This window comes from Megalobrama amblycephala, linkage group LG18 (assembly GCF_018812025.1).
Source record: "Megalobrama amblycephala isolate DHTTF-2021 linkage group LG18, ASM1881202v1, whole genome shotgun sequence".
Classification (NCBI taxonomy): domain Eukaryota; kingdom Metazoa; phylum Chordata; class Actinopteri; order Cypriniformes; family Xenocyprididae; genus Megalobrama; species Megalobrama amblycephala.
Window position 1 is genome coordinate 33,905,783 of NC_063061.1, and position 16,032 is coordinate 33,921,814.

Genomic DNA, 16,032 nt, shown 5'->3' on the forward strand with positions numbered 1-16,032 from the left:
AAGATAGTCATATAAATGTCTTGAGGACTGAGTGATAATTTTCATTTTTGGGTGAACTATCCCTTTAAGGGATGTTTCTGTCAAACAAATTAATTATATTAAAAGGGCAGCTGTAAAAAGCCACTGTTGAGTAGCAAACAGGTATTTGAAGCTGTCTCTGGAGTTTCACTAACCTCTCCATGTAGGCTGGCAGTTGGGCATAAATTTGCATTTTAGCCACTTCTAACTAAAGCTCACAAAGAGAAACGTTTACAATGGGTTTAGAAATACGTGAAGACTCATTTTTAAATAGTTGACGAATGCTGTGCTGCAATGGATGGTCCAGATGGATGTAATTCTGGATGGTTCCAACAAGACGGTGACGTTTTCAAGGGCTTCCGGGCTGCCTGGAATATGTCAAAATGACTTCCTGAAGATATGTGGAGTTTATAACTGACCATTTTCTGCTATGGTATAAACAGAAGGATTGTGATGTAAAACGATTTTCATTCAGGACAATGCAGTTTTCCATGTTGCAAAAACACCACAGCAATAGCCTAAAACAGTTTGAAAATGTATTTGGCTCACGAAACCGGTACGATTTGGACTTAAACATTTTTAGATTTTTTACCAAAATGTATTACTTGTATTACAATGTTGTTCAGAAGACTTCTATGATGTCACTTCCTATTAATTATGTCACATAAGTATCAGTTTATTACATCACCTACGGACTTATAATGAACAGTAACAAAGATGACTTCCTGGTTAACAACATTCTTATGCTGGAAAAATTTTATATACACAAATCTTGGTACTTGAAGGTGAAACCAATGTTTTATGCATTTCATAATGAGTAAAGCCCTCAAAGTGATGAAAAAGAAAAATGCAATAAAGCTTTTTTCCACTATAGAAGAATATGACTTAAAAGAAAAACCCTAGTCCCCTTTCTGTTATTTAATTATTTATTTATTTTACTATTATTTTGCTTTTATCTGTTATATTGTATTCTCTCATGCACCTGTTCTGTAAATTGTAATGCAACGATGTGTTAATAATGCCATGTTGTTTGTACATTTCTAATTGGTTAATAATAATAATAATAATTTAAAAAAAAGTATCAGTTCATTTTTTTTATAGGGGGAGAATTATTTGTGTAACAGGGTTGAGGGGTTATTGAGGTATGGAATTAAATAATGTGATTTTAATGAATAACCATGAATTTACTTAGAAAAAAACATTACCAGCAAAAAAGCACAGATGGATATTTATGGGAATGGCAAAATGAATGAACTTGTTTCTCATTTTATTATTCATATCCCAAGTACATAGAAGGCCTTGAGGGACTTGACAAAATAGTTTGTGTCAACTGAGAATAAAAAATAAAATAATAATAATAATAATAATAATTTCTAACATAAACTCAACATAAATTTCTAACATCATGTTTTTAAACATTATCAAAGGAGACATTTCAATTAATACAAAAAGCTTTTAAAAATATATTTTGGTGACCCAACAGACTGAAAAAGGTCAGAGGGACTCCAATCGTACCGGTTTCGTGGAATGACTCATTTCTTCACCCATTGTAAACGTTTCTCATGAAATAATGTTTTTGTGCAAACTTTCTAACTTAACTTTAAACGAACATACTCGCTCCTGGAATAATGTTTGTTCAGGAGAAAATCTTCACTAAAGTTCTGCAAACCTGTTGTTCCCTGTTAGCAGGGGTAACATTCTCATTTCTTGCACCTCTCTGACCAAATCCTTGACATCTAGTCTCGTCGTAATCGCTTCACTCACATGTTCCGCTGAGATAAACCGTGTTTGCACGCAGATGAACAGGAGAATGGCTGCTCATTATTTAAATTGCTCACTATCACGGCATAGGCCACTTTCAAAAAGATAAACAGAGCTGAGATTCGCATATTTTCCATCTCAGCAGGCTAATCGACGGATTCTCATCACGGGAATGGATTTAGCACGTAATGAAGCAAAAAGACACCGGACTAAATGTCATCACATGGTTGGACAACTTTAATACGGAGCTGTTAGTAGTTACTTTGATCATCTCCTGATATGTGGCTTTTCTCAGGAATTTTACCTCACCGTCGTGCGCTGGACGCCCCAGCTGTCCTGCACTGATAATGGGATGTACGCAAACGCACGTCTGCTCTATTAACCCATGGGTCACAGTGGAACAATGAGTTGTGGGTAGAAAGTGGGTAGGGTAAACCTCTAGGATCGAGCCGAGGACCTTCCATTTACCAGCATTGCCACACCACCCCCTAAAAGTTTTACCACACGTCAAAAAACGTTTTTGAAATAATTACACAGTTACACATTTTTTTTAATATGAATTTTTCGAAATACATTATGTATTTATGTGGTGAATACGACAGTCAATCATAATGTGTCTCTTCACAGAATCATCCACTGTCTTGTTGCGACATCTACTGGCCATTTATCAAAATTGAGAGACAGTACAACACTTTGCTTCCTGATTGTGGATATTAAGTTCACCCCAAAATGAAAATAATGTAATTTATTTCTCACCCTCATGTCGTTCCACACCCGTAAGACTTTTAAGATATTTTTGATGAAATCCGATGGCTCAGTGAGGCCTCTATTTCCAGCAAGATAATTAAAACTTTCAGAAAGCTACTAAAGACGTATTTAAAACAGTTCATGTGACTACAGTGGTTCTTAATATTATAAAGCGACGAGAATACTGTTTGTGAGCTTAAAAACAAAAACAAAATAACGACTTTTCAACAATATCTATTGATTTCAAAACACTGCTTCGAAACTTTACAAATCTTTTGTTTTGAATCAGTGGTTCGGAGTTCCAAAGTCATGTGATTTCAGTAAACGAGGCTTCATTTACGCGATTCGAACCACTGATTCGAAACAAAAGATTCGTAAAGCTTCGAAGCAGTGTTTTGAAAACGCCCATCACTAGATATTGTTGAAAAGTCATTATTTTGTTTTTGTTTTTAGGCTAACAAACAGTTTTCTCGTCGCTTTATAATATTATGGTAGAACCACTGTAGTCACATGAACTGTTTTAAATATGTACCTTTCTGGACATTGCTGGCAATATAGGCTCACTGAGCCATCGGATTTCATAAAAAGATATCGTAATTTGTGTTCCAAAGATGAATGAAGGTCTTAGGGGTGAGAAACAACATGAGGGTGAGTAATAAATGACATAATTTTCATTTTTGGGTGAATTAACCCTTTAATTAACATAAATGTTAATTTAACAAACTTTTTATCTCACAAAATAAATCTAAAATATATTTTTATTATTTTTAATTAGATTTAAAAAAAAAATGTAATGTAACATGCATGAAACATTTTCTTCCACTATATGCTTTTTAAATTACTTTAATTATCATATTGTTGATTAACTAAATCAATTAATTAATCAAATGTAAATAAATAAATTAATTAATTAAAATAATAAACTATAAAGCTCAATAAACCATAAAATCTGAGCTGATTTACACATTTACACCCTCATGTTGTTTGTCCAGTAGGCGGCGGTGCCGTGTTATAAGTGAGAATACGCATGCGCAGTACTATGTGTGCTCTTCTGCTCTTGAAGACAGCTGACACGTGAGAAGCGCTTCAGTAGCACTGCATGGCAAACCAGAGAAATCCAGTTTTTTAAAGATGCAGCTGTGCAGCGCGACATATTTCTCTGAGATTACGAACACGCAACCTGGTTAAAACAGGATGTCTTAATCGACAGCGAACTGGAAATGTTGTGCTGATTCAACTGTCCGCTTTACTTTACAAACCGCCTTCCTCGAATCACAAATCATCATTTAATTCTTCTCTATTCATCCGAATTGCACCAAATTGCTGTCATTCGCACTGACAATAACAATAAACAGTAGTGAAATCTGTATGGTAAACGGAAAGGAGGCGTGGTATGACGCGGAGTTCCATATTGACAGGAAAACTCCCCAAATTTGGTGCTGCTTCCTGCACTCTACGAGTCACCATGCGCCTGTTCCGCGTGCTGGAGCGTTTACGCGCGTGTACCGAAGTCTCGGCGCGTAACCGACACTGGACCAACATTGCCGAACTGTCACTGAGGTTCTCCAGCACAAAAGCTGCTCCGCGGTTCCGAAGAATGGACTATCAGGTAAAGCATTTGAACGTTCTTGTCTAAATGTTATGCGTATCTATGGAAATAATTTACAATAAATGGTAAGTTTGTGCACTTTGTTTTTACCTGGAAGGTTTAGGCTGAAAGTTTTGTTTTGGCTCATATAAAATAATTCTGTAAGTCCAGCGCACGCGGCTGATTCATCGGTGACAGTTGTTACATCAGCCGTTAGAGTTTAAAATCAAAGAGCGGCAATTTTTTTTCCTGCGTACTGTGCGCGTGGTGTGAGTATCATGTCCATTGAGTTCTTATGGCAAGCCGTTTAACATACATCCATAAATAATCTAATTTAATATTACCACTTACTTATGAGATACTACTTATTTATTTGTTTCTAGTGACTTTCCTAGTAGTTACGGTTACCTGTTACAAAATTCAAATTGTTACCACAAAGAAATAGAAACGTGTCATTATTTGGAAGCAACGGTTACTGGTTACAAAATGCTAGTTTTTACCAGTAACAAATATATAGAAACTTGACACTATTTGGATGATAGAAAATGAATTAGTACTACCAATGTGTAATTAATAATTACATTTGGATTATTTATTAGTTACTAATAAGTACTAGTACATAAAAATAGATACTTAAGGTAATAGTTGTCAAAACAGCTTGCCATATATTCTGCATACTTTCAGGCCATGTGCTCAGGCAGCCATAACTGAGGATTAAATACATGTGTGTGAAGATCTCATTTCATTCATAATTGAGCTGTATGTGTGTGTTATTTATATTCAATAAAGAATTAGATGACAGTACTGTATTAGTAATACAGTAAATGGCTAATCTGATATTATTAGTTGGTGTCAACATATTGACAGTGCAGTACTTGTTGAATAAGGTGGGAAAAATGTAAGAAATACAAGGGAAATATAAATAAAAACCCAAGGTAAAATGAATGTTTTGTGTGTATATATACTTGTGGTGGTAGCCAGGTGAAAATTTTTAACAGAATTTTAATTTATTGAAATTACATTTAATTACATATTAATATTATGCATTATTATGCATTGCAAATTATGCAAAATTACAGCATTTAAATGGTTCTCCTTGCTGTCATATAGTGTCTCTAGTGTCTGGGACACAGATTTTACTAGTAAGATTTATATAATGAATAATATACATGTCAAATAATGTTCTTAGTCTTTTCTTCCTGTGGGGGAGACTACAATAATTTACTATGAATTAAATGGAAATCAAATTAAATACAATTTATTGTGTAACCAAATATATGTGTCTCCAAATATACCTAGGCAGCCCGCCCAAGTCAAGTCTGTGTCTGTGTGTGTGTGTGTGTGTGTGTGTGTGTGTGTATATATATATATATATATATATATATATATATATATATATATATATATATATATATATAAAATATATATATAATATGCATGCGCGCGCCAGTTGATCAGATTCATCTGATCATGTTCACCAACCAACCAAAACATTCAGCAATATGACAAATTTAGTTTTCATTTGTCAGTTGTAATATGATTGTAGTACCAGATATTCTGGCTAAACATTGACTAAATATTATGAAAGAGTTCAGAAGTTCAGTGCTGTTAGTAAAGCTGCAGTAAAGCCTCAGTTTGTAGAGACTAGAGCTCCACATGGATATCTGGCTATTCTCTGAATATTTACTTCCAGCATATGTATTGCGAGTCATAAATCTGTATTGGATGTAAACCTGGTGTCTTGCTCCATGGGTTGGTGTTTGAGATGGCATGAAGTCTTTGAGATCCAGTTGTAGCGTGATGGATGTCTTTCAGGATGCGGTGTGCACCCTCAACACTCTCCAGACCAACGCCAGCGCTCTGGAGCAGGTGAAGAGAGAGAGAGGTCATCCTCAGCTCCAGCTGCAGGCTATGAGAGGCTTTCTCCAGCGGGCAGGACTCAAGGTGTCAAACCTCAGCTGCACTACACTAACATTACTCATGATTGGGGTGGACGGTATGACCAAAATCCTTATATCACAGTATGAGTAATTTTATATCACGGCAACTGTATTATCACAAATAATAGACCACTATTTATGTCAGTAAATCAGCTGTTTTTTGCCCTTATTGTTATCAGTCTTGGCAAATAACCATTCCTCTTTAATTGCTGCTTGCAGCTATATTTTATAGTAGTTTTACAATTTTGAGACTTTCGTTTTTATGTTACAAAACTGTTTTACGTCAGACTCGTTTGCTATTAATCTTATCTTTCATTTGGTCTGTCAGGTTGCAAATAAAAATAAAAGAATTCAACAAAATTAAGTACCTTTTATATGAATTTAATTTACTAGATTATCCGAAAATAAACTTTACCACATGGTTACTTAATATACAAAAACATACAAAGGCTAACACAATTAAATTATAGAAATCTAATATAAGCATATGCTGAAATTGAATGAATACTTTATACAATATTTACTTAATTTACTAAAAAACATTTAAAAATGGAATATGTGTATTATCCATTCACTATGCTCTCAAAACACATCTACTAATCGGTTAAGGGACCAAGCACAACAGAAGCAAACAAGGAAGCTAGCAGCAGACCAACATTGTCATAATGGACTATGATAGCAACTGAGACAAAGACACTGCGTGTTAATTTTGAAACAATACTGTAGTTAGAGTGTAGTTCATATTTTGTTCAATTATAGTCCCACAGCTTTTTTGTGTGTCCTCAGAGTGCCCCCATACATAAGCCTGTCGAATTTCATGAAAATATCTCATTTCGATTAGGAGTTATAGATATTTATGAACAGCCATATTTTTTTTCCACCACTAGGTGGCACTGGCCCGAATCTTCTTAGACTCATTCAGGGCATCTTGCCGATGACCCACACCGAGTTTCGTAATGATATGTTCATGCGTTTGTAAAATGCAGCATTTTACTACAAAATTCAAAATGGCCGATATGGGAAAATTGGATATTATTCGACGCCTCTAATCTAACGAGACCACTTTTTTAATGATTTTTTTGACAAAACGTTCAGAAGTTATGAGTAAAAATGCAATTTTTTCTTATTTCAGACCAGTAGGTGGTGCTGTGCCGAAATGCAGCATGTAACCTCAGGGCATGCTTGTAATGACATGGACCAAGTTTGGTCAGAATATGATAAAGCGTTGAGGAGATACAGCCTTGTGTCTATTTTCGCAAGCGTTGCGTAAAATACGTTTGCATGTTTTTTTTGGAAATGGTTTGACAAATAGACTTGAATTCCACAATAGAGCCCTGCGCGGGACTGATTTCCTCAACCCGCACCCGCCCGCTCCCGCAACCCGCGTGTTCCACTCCTGCCCGCGCCCGCAATGTTTGTGTTCAAACCTGCCCGCTCCCGCGGACTTTCTCTCAAAGCTTTTGAAAATGGGCCTAAACAAATACTCTCAGACTAAATTCGTTCAAGTTAACATCCAGAATAACAGACTTTAAACATGATTGCGTTTAAATAAGATGAACTTTTGTCAAGTAAAGAGCCGCTTTAATTTTCTTCTCATCATCTTCATTTGTTGACTCCGTTTCTATTACACGCCAAATCCCACCATTCCCCGCGGGTCTCCCGCAAAGTTTTCTGACCGCCCACTCCCGCCCACAGCAAAGGTAAAACCGCCCGCTCCCGCAAGATTTGCGTTGGGTCCCGCGGGAGCCCAAACCCAATGCAGCCCTCTATTCCACAACTTCTTGTTGACATGTTCAGAAGATGATCTGGTTAAATTTTCATGAAAAACTGAGCAACGGCATATGAGGAGTTCGAAAAATTAGGTTTCTCTGAAAATTAAAAATGGCGGGAAAATTTTCATGATGGAACACGACATCATAGGGCGCAATCGAATCGTCTTGAGCCAAGGAATCGGAGGGAAAAAAGAATTGTTTCTTACGGTTCAAAAGTTATTAGCATAAATATAAGTGCAAGTTTGGACAGTTGGTGCTAGAGGGATTGGTTTAGAGACTCCAAATTTACTATGGTGACAGTTCAGACTGGCCTCTATCAGTGTGCCAAAGCAAGCGGTTCTGTGGGCAGAGCGGAAGAAGAACGCCAACAGGTTCAATGGGTGCTTCTGAACCTTCGGTGCTTGGCCCTTAATTACAACTGATTGAGACTATATAACGGTTATAATTGTAAAACTATTATAAAACCCATTTAAAGTCATCATAAATAGTCAATATATGCCAATATATCAATAAAAGAGTGACGAAACATCGGCAACTAAAACAACTCAACTCTGCAATTCATCGTGAACCCAAGTTCTTTCTCTTCTTGACTTGTTGAATCATGTTCAAATATGTATGTATTTAAATTTTTTGTAAGTAACCATTCAACTGATGTGTTCTGTGTGTTCAGGTAGAAGAACTTGATCGTCTCAATATTATTCACGTAACTGGAACAAAAGGAAAGGTAAACCAGTTAAATGAGGGATTAATCACTGAATGAAGTTACGAAAGTTTAATGAAATGCTGAAATTATTTTATTTTTCTCAGGGTTCAACATGTGCCTTTACAGAAAAGATTTTGAGAAACTATGGCTTCCGCACTGGATTCTACAGGTATTACAACCAGTCAAAATAATTCAGTGTTTGGAGATAAAGTGTGTTTATAGTCATTCTGTGGTGATTGTGGTAGCGATAGCTGTTTTGTGGGGCTGTTCATTCATGCGTGCACATACATATAAGCTGAACGCTGAACTTTGCATCAACTTTGCGTGATCTTTCACTGAAATAAACCAGCTCTCAGAGTAAACAGTAAAGCTATGTGTTGCATAAGTATTACCTTGTAAATGATGTAATCAATCTGTCCTAAGTTTTGTTTAGTTGAACTTTATCTCAAGCTTAATGATTTACATAATCACTGACTATTGTTCACAGTAAGACTTCAGAGGGTTGTATAGGGCTTAAACAAACACTGTAGTAAAGTCCTTATGTTTTATGTGTTATCTTGTGTGAATTGGTTGTTTTGTTTGTTTTCTTGATTTTTTTAGTTCACCTCATTTGGTGCAAGTGAGAGAGCGAATCAGAATCAACGGGCTGCCGATAGGAAAAGAGCTTTTCACCAAATACTTCTGGCAGGTGTACAGGCGACTGGAGGAGACAAAGGTGAGCTGGATGTTATTTTTCTCTTTTGAAATAAGTCAATATGCAATTTAGACTTTCACAACTCAAACTCCTTCCCAAGTACACAGTCTACATTTATACACCAGACCATTTATGAGAACTAATGGTAAAAACGTCATAAGTCATAAATCATAAATCACAATGGTTATGACACAACCCTGAACACATTAAAGGGTTAGTTCACTCAAAAATGAAAATTCTGTCATTAATTACTCACCTTCATGTCGTTCCACACCTGTAAAACCTTCGTTCATCTTCAGAACACAAATTAAGATATTTTTGATGAAATCCGATGGCTCAGTGAGGCCTGCATAGACAGCAAGATAATTAACACTTTCATATGCCCAGAAAGCTACTAAAGACATGTTTAAAACAGTTCATGTGACTACAGTGGTTCAACCTTAATGTTATGAAGCGACGAGAATACGTTTTGTGCACCGAAAAGCAAAATAACGGCTTTATTCAACGATATCTAGTGATGAGCGATTTCGAAATACTGCTTCATGAAGCTTCAAAGCTTTACGAATCTTTTGTTTAGAATCGGTGGTTCAGAGCGTGTATCAAAAGTCATGTGATTTCAGTAAACGAGGCTTCATCATGTCATAAAGTGTTTCAAATTTTCAGTGGTTCACCATTGAACCACTGTAGTCACATGAACTGTTTTAAAAATGTCTTTAGTACCTTTCTAGGCATATGAAAGGGTTAATTATCTTGCCGTCAATGGAGGCCTCACTGAGCCAGCGGATTTTGTCAAAATTATCTTAATTTGTGTTCTGAAGATGAACGAAGGTCTTATAGGTATGAAACGACATGAGGGTGAGTAATTAATGACAGAATTTTTATTTTTTGGGTGAACTAACGCTTTAACATATGATGAGAGTGTGATTATATACTTATCTCAATACCAATCTCAATTGTGATTTGCATATATAAATATTTGCATTTGCGTATATTAGAAGTACAGTTGTGAAAAAGAGCCTGTTTGGTTTTGTCTCTGAGAAAGAGTGGGAAATAGCCATGAAAAATAGGGTTTTTGGTGCAAGAAATTATGCAAAATAATAGGAATGTGAACCCTTTAAATTCCTTTATCCACTGCTGTGAGTGAAAATGTGCAAATATCTGAGCTTTTTACCTCTGAAGATTAACATATTCATTTTTGAACTTAATTGTAGCTTTATACAATGATCTGGTTGGTTTCTCTACATCTTGAGCTCAAATGCTATAATTCCTTTGAAAGATTGCATGTTTCCTGCTGGGTTTGTGTCTGTACCATGTTAATTGTGTTAAGTGTAAATGTGAGGCGTCTGGTCATGTAATTGCATAATCACAACAGCATGTCAATCATGTGAGGAAGGAAACAGTGCCGTTTGTTCAGACACTTGAACCTAAATGCATCTTTGAACATTTACATCTATGTACCTTCCATAAATGGCAAAGCACAGCAATAATATGAGTGATATCTAAAAGTGCAAAAGTTAAATAAGTTGTTTGACCTTTTAGGAAGCCAATGGCGGCAGCATGCCTGCTTATTTTCGCTTTCTAACAATTTTGGCCTTCCATGTCTTTCTGCAGGAGAAGGTGAGTAACATTAAATCATGATAGTTGTCCTTTATTATAGATACTGATTATTAATTGAGCTAAATTGTCTATTTCTCCTCCTCTTGCTCAGGTTGATTTGGCTGTCATTGAGGTGGGGATCGGTGGAGCGTATGACTGCACCAATATCATTAGGTACCAGAGCATTGTTTTTCTGATCTCCCTCCCATATGCTTCAGTGTAGCGTGTCTAATTCTCTCTTTGTGCCGCGTTAGCCTAGTTTCAGCCATTTCATCTTCATTCGTCTGGCTTCATAGTTTAAGCGTGACACATTCCTCTCAAATCAACCAATCATTGATTTGCATTCTTCAAAAGTTTAGTGTATCCCCATTATCTTTATCAAAGCAATCATGATCCTGACTGACAACATGAACCAATCAGTGGTCCTTATTTATAAAATCATCTCGCCTACTATTTAATATTATCTGAGTCTCTAAGGCTACGTTCACAATGTCGATCCAAATCTGGTATGAGCGGCTTTATTCTCTACTGTCATCTCCACCGGTTTCAAAACGTGTCTCTGTTATATTGTCATTTTCTGCTTGTCTGGCACTTTGCAACATCACAAGCTTGTTTGTGCAGTGGCTTTCAGCATGTTTCCTATAACAGCATCTGCTGTTTATGTTTTATGTGGCGTGAGAAAATCACATAAACCATGTGAAATCCGATCAGAGCAGTAAGACTGAAACAGATTTCCAAAAATGCGATTTGAACGTGATTTCAAACTAAATTAGGAGCCTTTAAAATAACATAATAGGGGCATTTTAAATATTTACAAGAAATAACACACTACTTTAAAGTTCTTGAAATGTCTCTTATGTGTCCTAGGCGTCCCTGGGTGTGTGGTATCTCCTCTCTGGGCATAGATCACACCAGCATACTGGGAGACAGCATTGAGAAAATTGCCTGGCAGAAAGGAGGGATTTTTAAGGTGAATATCTGTGCGTTTTAACTGTAAAAATTGTGTGTGTTTGAAGGTATTCAGTGAATGTGTGTTTATTGCAGCCGGGGGTTCCTGCATTCACAGTCAAACAGCCTGACGGGCCGATGAAGGTGCTTCAAGAGAGAGCAGAAGAAATTGGGGTAAGAAATGCGAACATACTGCTGATACACAATTCAAAATGCAGTTAATTTGCTGACATTGTTTTTCTCTCTCAGTGTTCGTTGTCAGTGTGTCCTGATCTGGATGAGTATGAGTGCGAGGGCTCGCTCCGGTTGGGTTTGGCTGGTCACCATCAGCGCAGCAACGCTTCTCTGGCTCTACAGCTGTCACAAACATGGCTGCAGAGACACTTCCTCACAGGTGTGTGTTTCTGACTCTTTGTGGATTAGTTCACATTTCTTTTGTTGTGTGTTTTTAATCAGCTGTTTGTTCCTCAGATCCTGCGTCATCTCTAGTAGAGTTCAGCGGTGTGAGTCCAGCTCCAGCGTTCCAGCCTAGTCCTGCAATGATCAAAGGTCTGTAAAAACACACTGCACAGCCTAATTAAAAGCTAATCCAAAACACAGTGAGCAGCCTTGAGTAAAGCAGTAAAGAAAGAATCTGATCATAGCAATGTGGATACGTTTGCACAAGCTCTGCATTACGGCACTGTCCAGTCATGTGACGTTTATTTATATAGTATAGTACTTTATACAATATATTACATTAAACAAGCAGCTTTACAATATTAAATATGAAAAAACAGTGTCAGTGTCACTTTGAACTAGAAGTACAACTTCAGTTTCTACTATAAAGCAGCTCTCCAGTGTGTTCTGTTGTCTGACCTCAACTGACTGAAAAGAAGAAATGAACTGGAAAAGATTTCCATGTCAAAAATAAGTTTCTGGAGTTCGCTTTTGCAAGCTGTTGCAAACTTCCGAAACTCCAAACAAACTTCGTTTTGGCCTGACTTCAAAATGACGTCACACCTGCAACCTTTATCCCAGATATTTAACCACTATGTTACAAGATTTCTAAATGGAAAGGTTTTGGTGCCTCAAAATTGTAGTCAATATACAATATTTGATGTTTTGACAGGTCTTGCAGAGACTGAGTGGCCCGGGCGTAATCAGACTCTAAAACACGGCCCTGTGACGTATTTCCTGGACGGAGCTCATACCACACGCAGCATGCAAGCCTGTGTCCGCTGGTTTAATGAGATCGCAACACATCATGAGAGAAATGCTGGGTAAAGAATGCAATAAACTAAAAAAAAATCAAACTGACGGAAATTCTAAATGCTGTAATAGTAAATTAATTATATTAATATAACACTGACCTACATTCAGCCTTGAAGTGATGCTTAAACATTGCATATCTGCAGATAGTTGTTAAATGTGCTGTTGTTCAATGTTGTGGGTGTTTGCAGGGGTTCGGTGGTGAGGGTTCTCTTATTCAACGCCACAGGAGAGAGAGACTGTGCCGCCATGCTCAAACTGCTCGCGGTGAGTTATCAATTCATGCTTTTTAATCACGTCACTCTTCTAAAGTAACCCAGAGACTCATTTTGAAGTGCTGTATGTTTTAGCCCTGCCATTTCGACTTTGCCGTGTTCTGTCCGAACATCACAGAGGCCATAGCGACCTGTAATGCAGGTAAGAGATCCTTCCAGCCACAGACCTGTGTAAAATCTAGTCAATCAAAAAGACTATAAATGTTGGATCAGGACCATTTAGGACCTTTAATCTGGACTGCTTAAAGAACTGTGTTTGTGTGTTTTTGACCACCACAGCTTAAGCACTCTTTTAAGGCAGGAACACACCAAGCCGACTTTCGGCCAACTAAGTTTTCTCAGTGTGTTCCGCACCAACGGCTGAAGTTGGTCCTCGTCAGCTTTTTTTTCGGCCAATTCGAAGTGTTGAATCGGCATCGGAGCTCGTCTGTCCATCGGGGCATCTGATCATTCTGATTGGCTGTTCAGATACTGCCACCTGCTGGTATGGAAAGGCATTTCATCTTACGCAGGTGCAGAACGGACGTGCTACTTGGCTGTCGGCTGTTTAGCGTCGGTTTGGTGTGTCAGGCCAACTTTGGACACTTACGCTGCCGACGTGAGCCAACCCCGCAGTCTGCTTTTGTCGCCACTAGTTCGTCGGCGTCGGCTTGGTGTGTTCCTGCCTTTCAGTTCAAGGATGCTGTCTACATAGGCAACATTTTAGGCATGATTGTTTTATTCCTGATGCTAATAGTGTTCGAAAATTATGCCTTTTAAGCCCAAAATGTGCAGCACAATCAGGCAATCCCAAAATACATTGCAAAGTATTGAAGATTTCCATTAATATTATAATATATGATTTGATATATGATATATTCTAAAACATTTTATAAAATAATAATAATAAACTTTATATAAATTTATTTTGTATTATTTTAGATTTATTTGTGCTTTTTTAAGCACTGAAAAGTACGGAAGTTTGTTTCCAACACAGAATAAAAAATAAAAAAGGTATTTGCGACTTTTTATCTTGCAGTTCTGAAGAATTTTGAGAAAGTTGCAATTGCGAGTTATAAACATGCAATTGCAAGACATCAGAATTGTGGCTTTAATTATCATAAATGCAAATGTTTATATCTCACGATGGAGAAAAAAAAGTCAGAAGTGTGAGATAAAAAGTCATAATTACCTTTTTAATTTTTTATTCCATAGCGAGCTTCCATAAAGCATTCATAGAAATATTTCAGTCCATTTTAAAATGTTTGTATTTTAGGTTTTTGCTTTTTAGAGTATAAAGTTATTTGCTTAGCAAAATGTCAACATCAGACTATTGGACTCAACTTGTGAGTTTTAGTGGCCATTAATATTTTAGATCAGTCACTTATGAGGTTTCATTTCAGTTAGCATACTGTCTTACAGTGTCATGTTTGTGCCAGTGTGGAAAGTGCAGTGCTATTTTACTAACACACTCTGTTCTTCAGACCAACAGAACTTTAACGTTTCCGTGGAGAACATGCTCACACGTTGCCTGGACAACCAGCAGAGCTGGCGCATTCTGAATGGCCAGGAGGAGAAACCAGAGGCGGAGCTTCTGATCGGGGGCGGTTTGCCCTTAGTGACTGAAAGGCACAGTGACACACTAGTGTTTCCCTGCATCCTCAGCGCCCTGCAGTGGATCAGTCAGGGAAGAGACTCGATTCTGTCAGACCCAAACAAATGCGTCATACCCGTTAAACCGAGCATAAACGCGAAAGCCGCGCCGCTACGAGAGGCCGTGAACATACACGTCCTCATCACAGGTAGCTTACACCTGGTGGGAGGGGCTTTGAAACACTTGGACCCTGCTTTAAACTCATAATAGACATATGCATTCAGACAAACACAGCAAGTGTGCCACCTAGTGCCTAAACCCTGAATCACACTACATGCAAATCATGATTGAAATCATGACGGCTTGTTCTAGAATCCACGCATTCTACATCCTGACTTCAGAAGAGCATTGGACCAGTTCATTGAGCGTTCATCTGTTTATGTAAAGAGCACATAAATTCAAATCTACTTGAGCTGTTCATGTTTACTTTGATTTGAAGTATTTAAAGTGCTTTTTTTTTTGTAATTTTCTTCTTTTACACTACAATTTTGATATTTTTAACCAGATCTTTCCATTCATGAAATAGAAAGTCAGGTTACTTACCCATCAGTGTTAGTGTTATTATTTTTATTGCACTGAAAGAATTGTGTCATATGCAAACACTTCTTTAATAATGTAATATTAATGTGTAATTTCTAACACATGCATGGGAGAGTTTGCATTCATACATTCAAGTGGATGCAAAATGATGTTCAAAGCATGCCAACACTGAGGTGCCCACATCTGTTCATAGTAAATAAATCTGTTAAATGTTTTGTGTGTGTATATATACATCAGAGGACTGGTGGTGTATAAAAATGGACTGTTTTCCATCAAATCTGAATATAAGTGTAATTTAATTTTTTTTGTAGCATTTTATGTACTGTAGTTAAGACGGGAGAGTGTGTATTAGTCTAAATAGAAACTGCTATCTTCAAATGAAACATGGATTTTGTTTAATATGGTAGATTGTTTTTGGGATATTTTTGTTATCTGTGAAAGATTGGATCTCTTTTGAGCATTTAATATTATACCACTCATGTCTTAAAGTGCCATAGGGTGCTATTAAAAAGTACTGTACATACCAGATGGACATTGAATAAAAACAATGAAGAATTTTGTGTCTG

General features: G+C 37.0%; 1 protein-coding gene across 1 annotated transcript; it reads left to right on the forward strand.

The window, feature by feature from the left end:
- Window positions 1–3,574: 3,574 nt before the first annotated feature.
- On the forward strand, window positions 3,575–16,022 carry fpgs (folylpolyglutamate synthase). Its single transcript, XM_048165701.1, has 15 exons — window positions 3,575–4,135; window positions 5,930–6,058; window positions 8,497–8,550; window positions 8,634–8,698; window positions 9,130–9,244; window positions 10,763–10,840; window positions 10,932–10,993; window positions 11,687–11,789; window positions 11,864–11,941; window positions 12,017–12,161; window positions 12,239–12,316; window positions 12,879–13,029; window positions 13,210–13,285; window positions 13,369–13,435; window positions 14,757–16,022. The coding sequence occupies exons 1-15, from the start codon at window positions 3,920–3,922 to the stop codon at window positions 15,131–15,133; spliced, it is 1,794 nt and encodes a 597-aa protein (XP_048021658.1). The 5' UTR covers window positions 3,575–3,919; the 3' UTR covers window positions 15,134–16,022.
- Window positions 16,023–16,032: the final 10 nt, after the last annotated feature.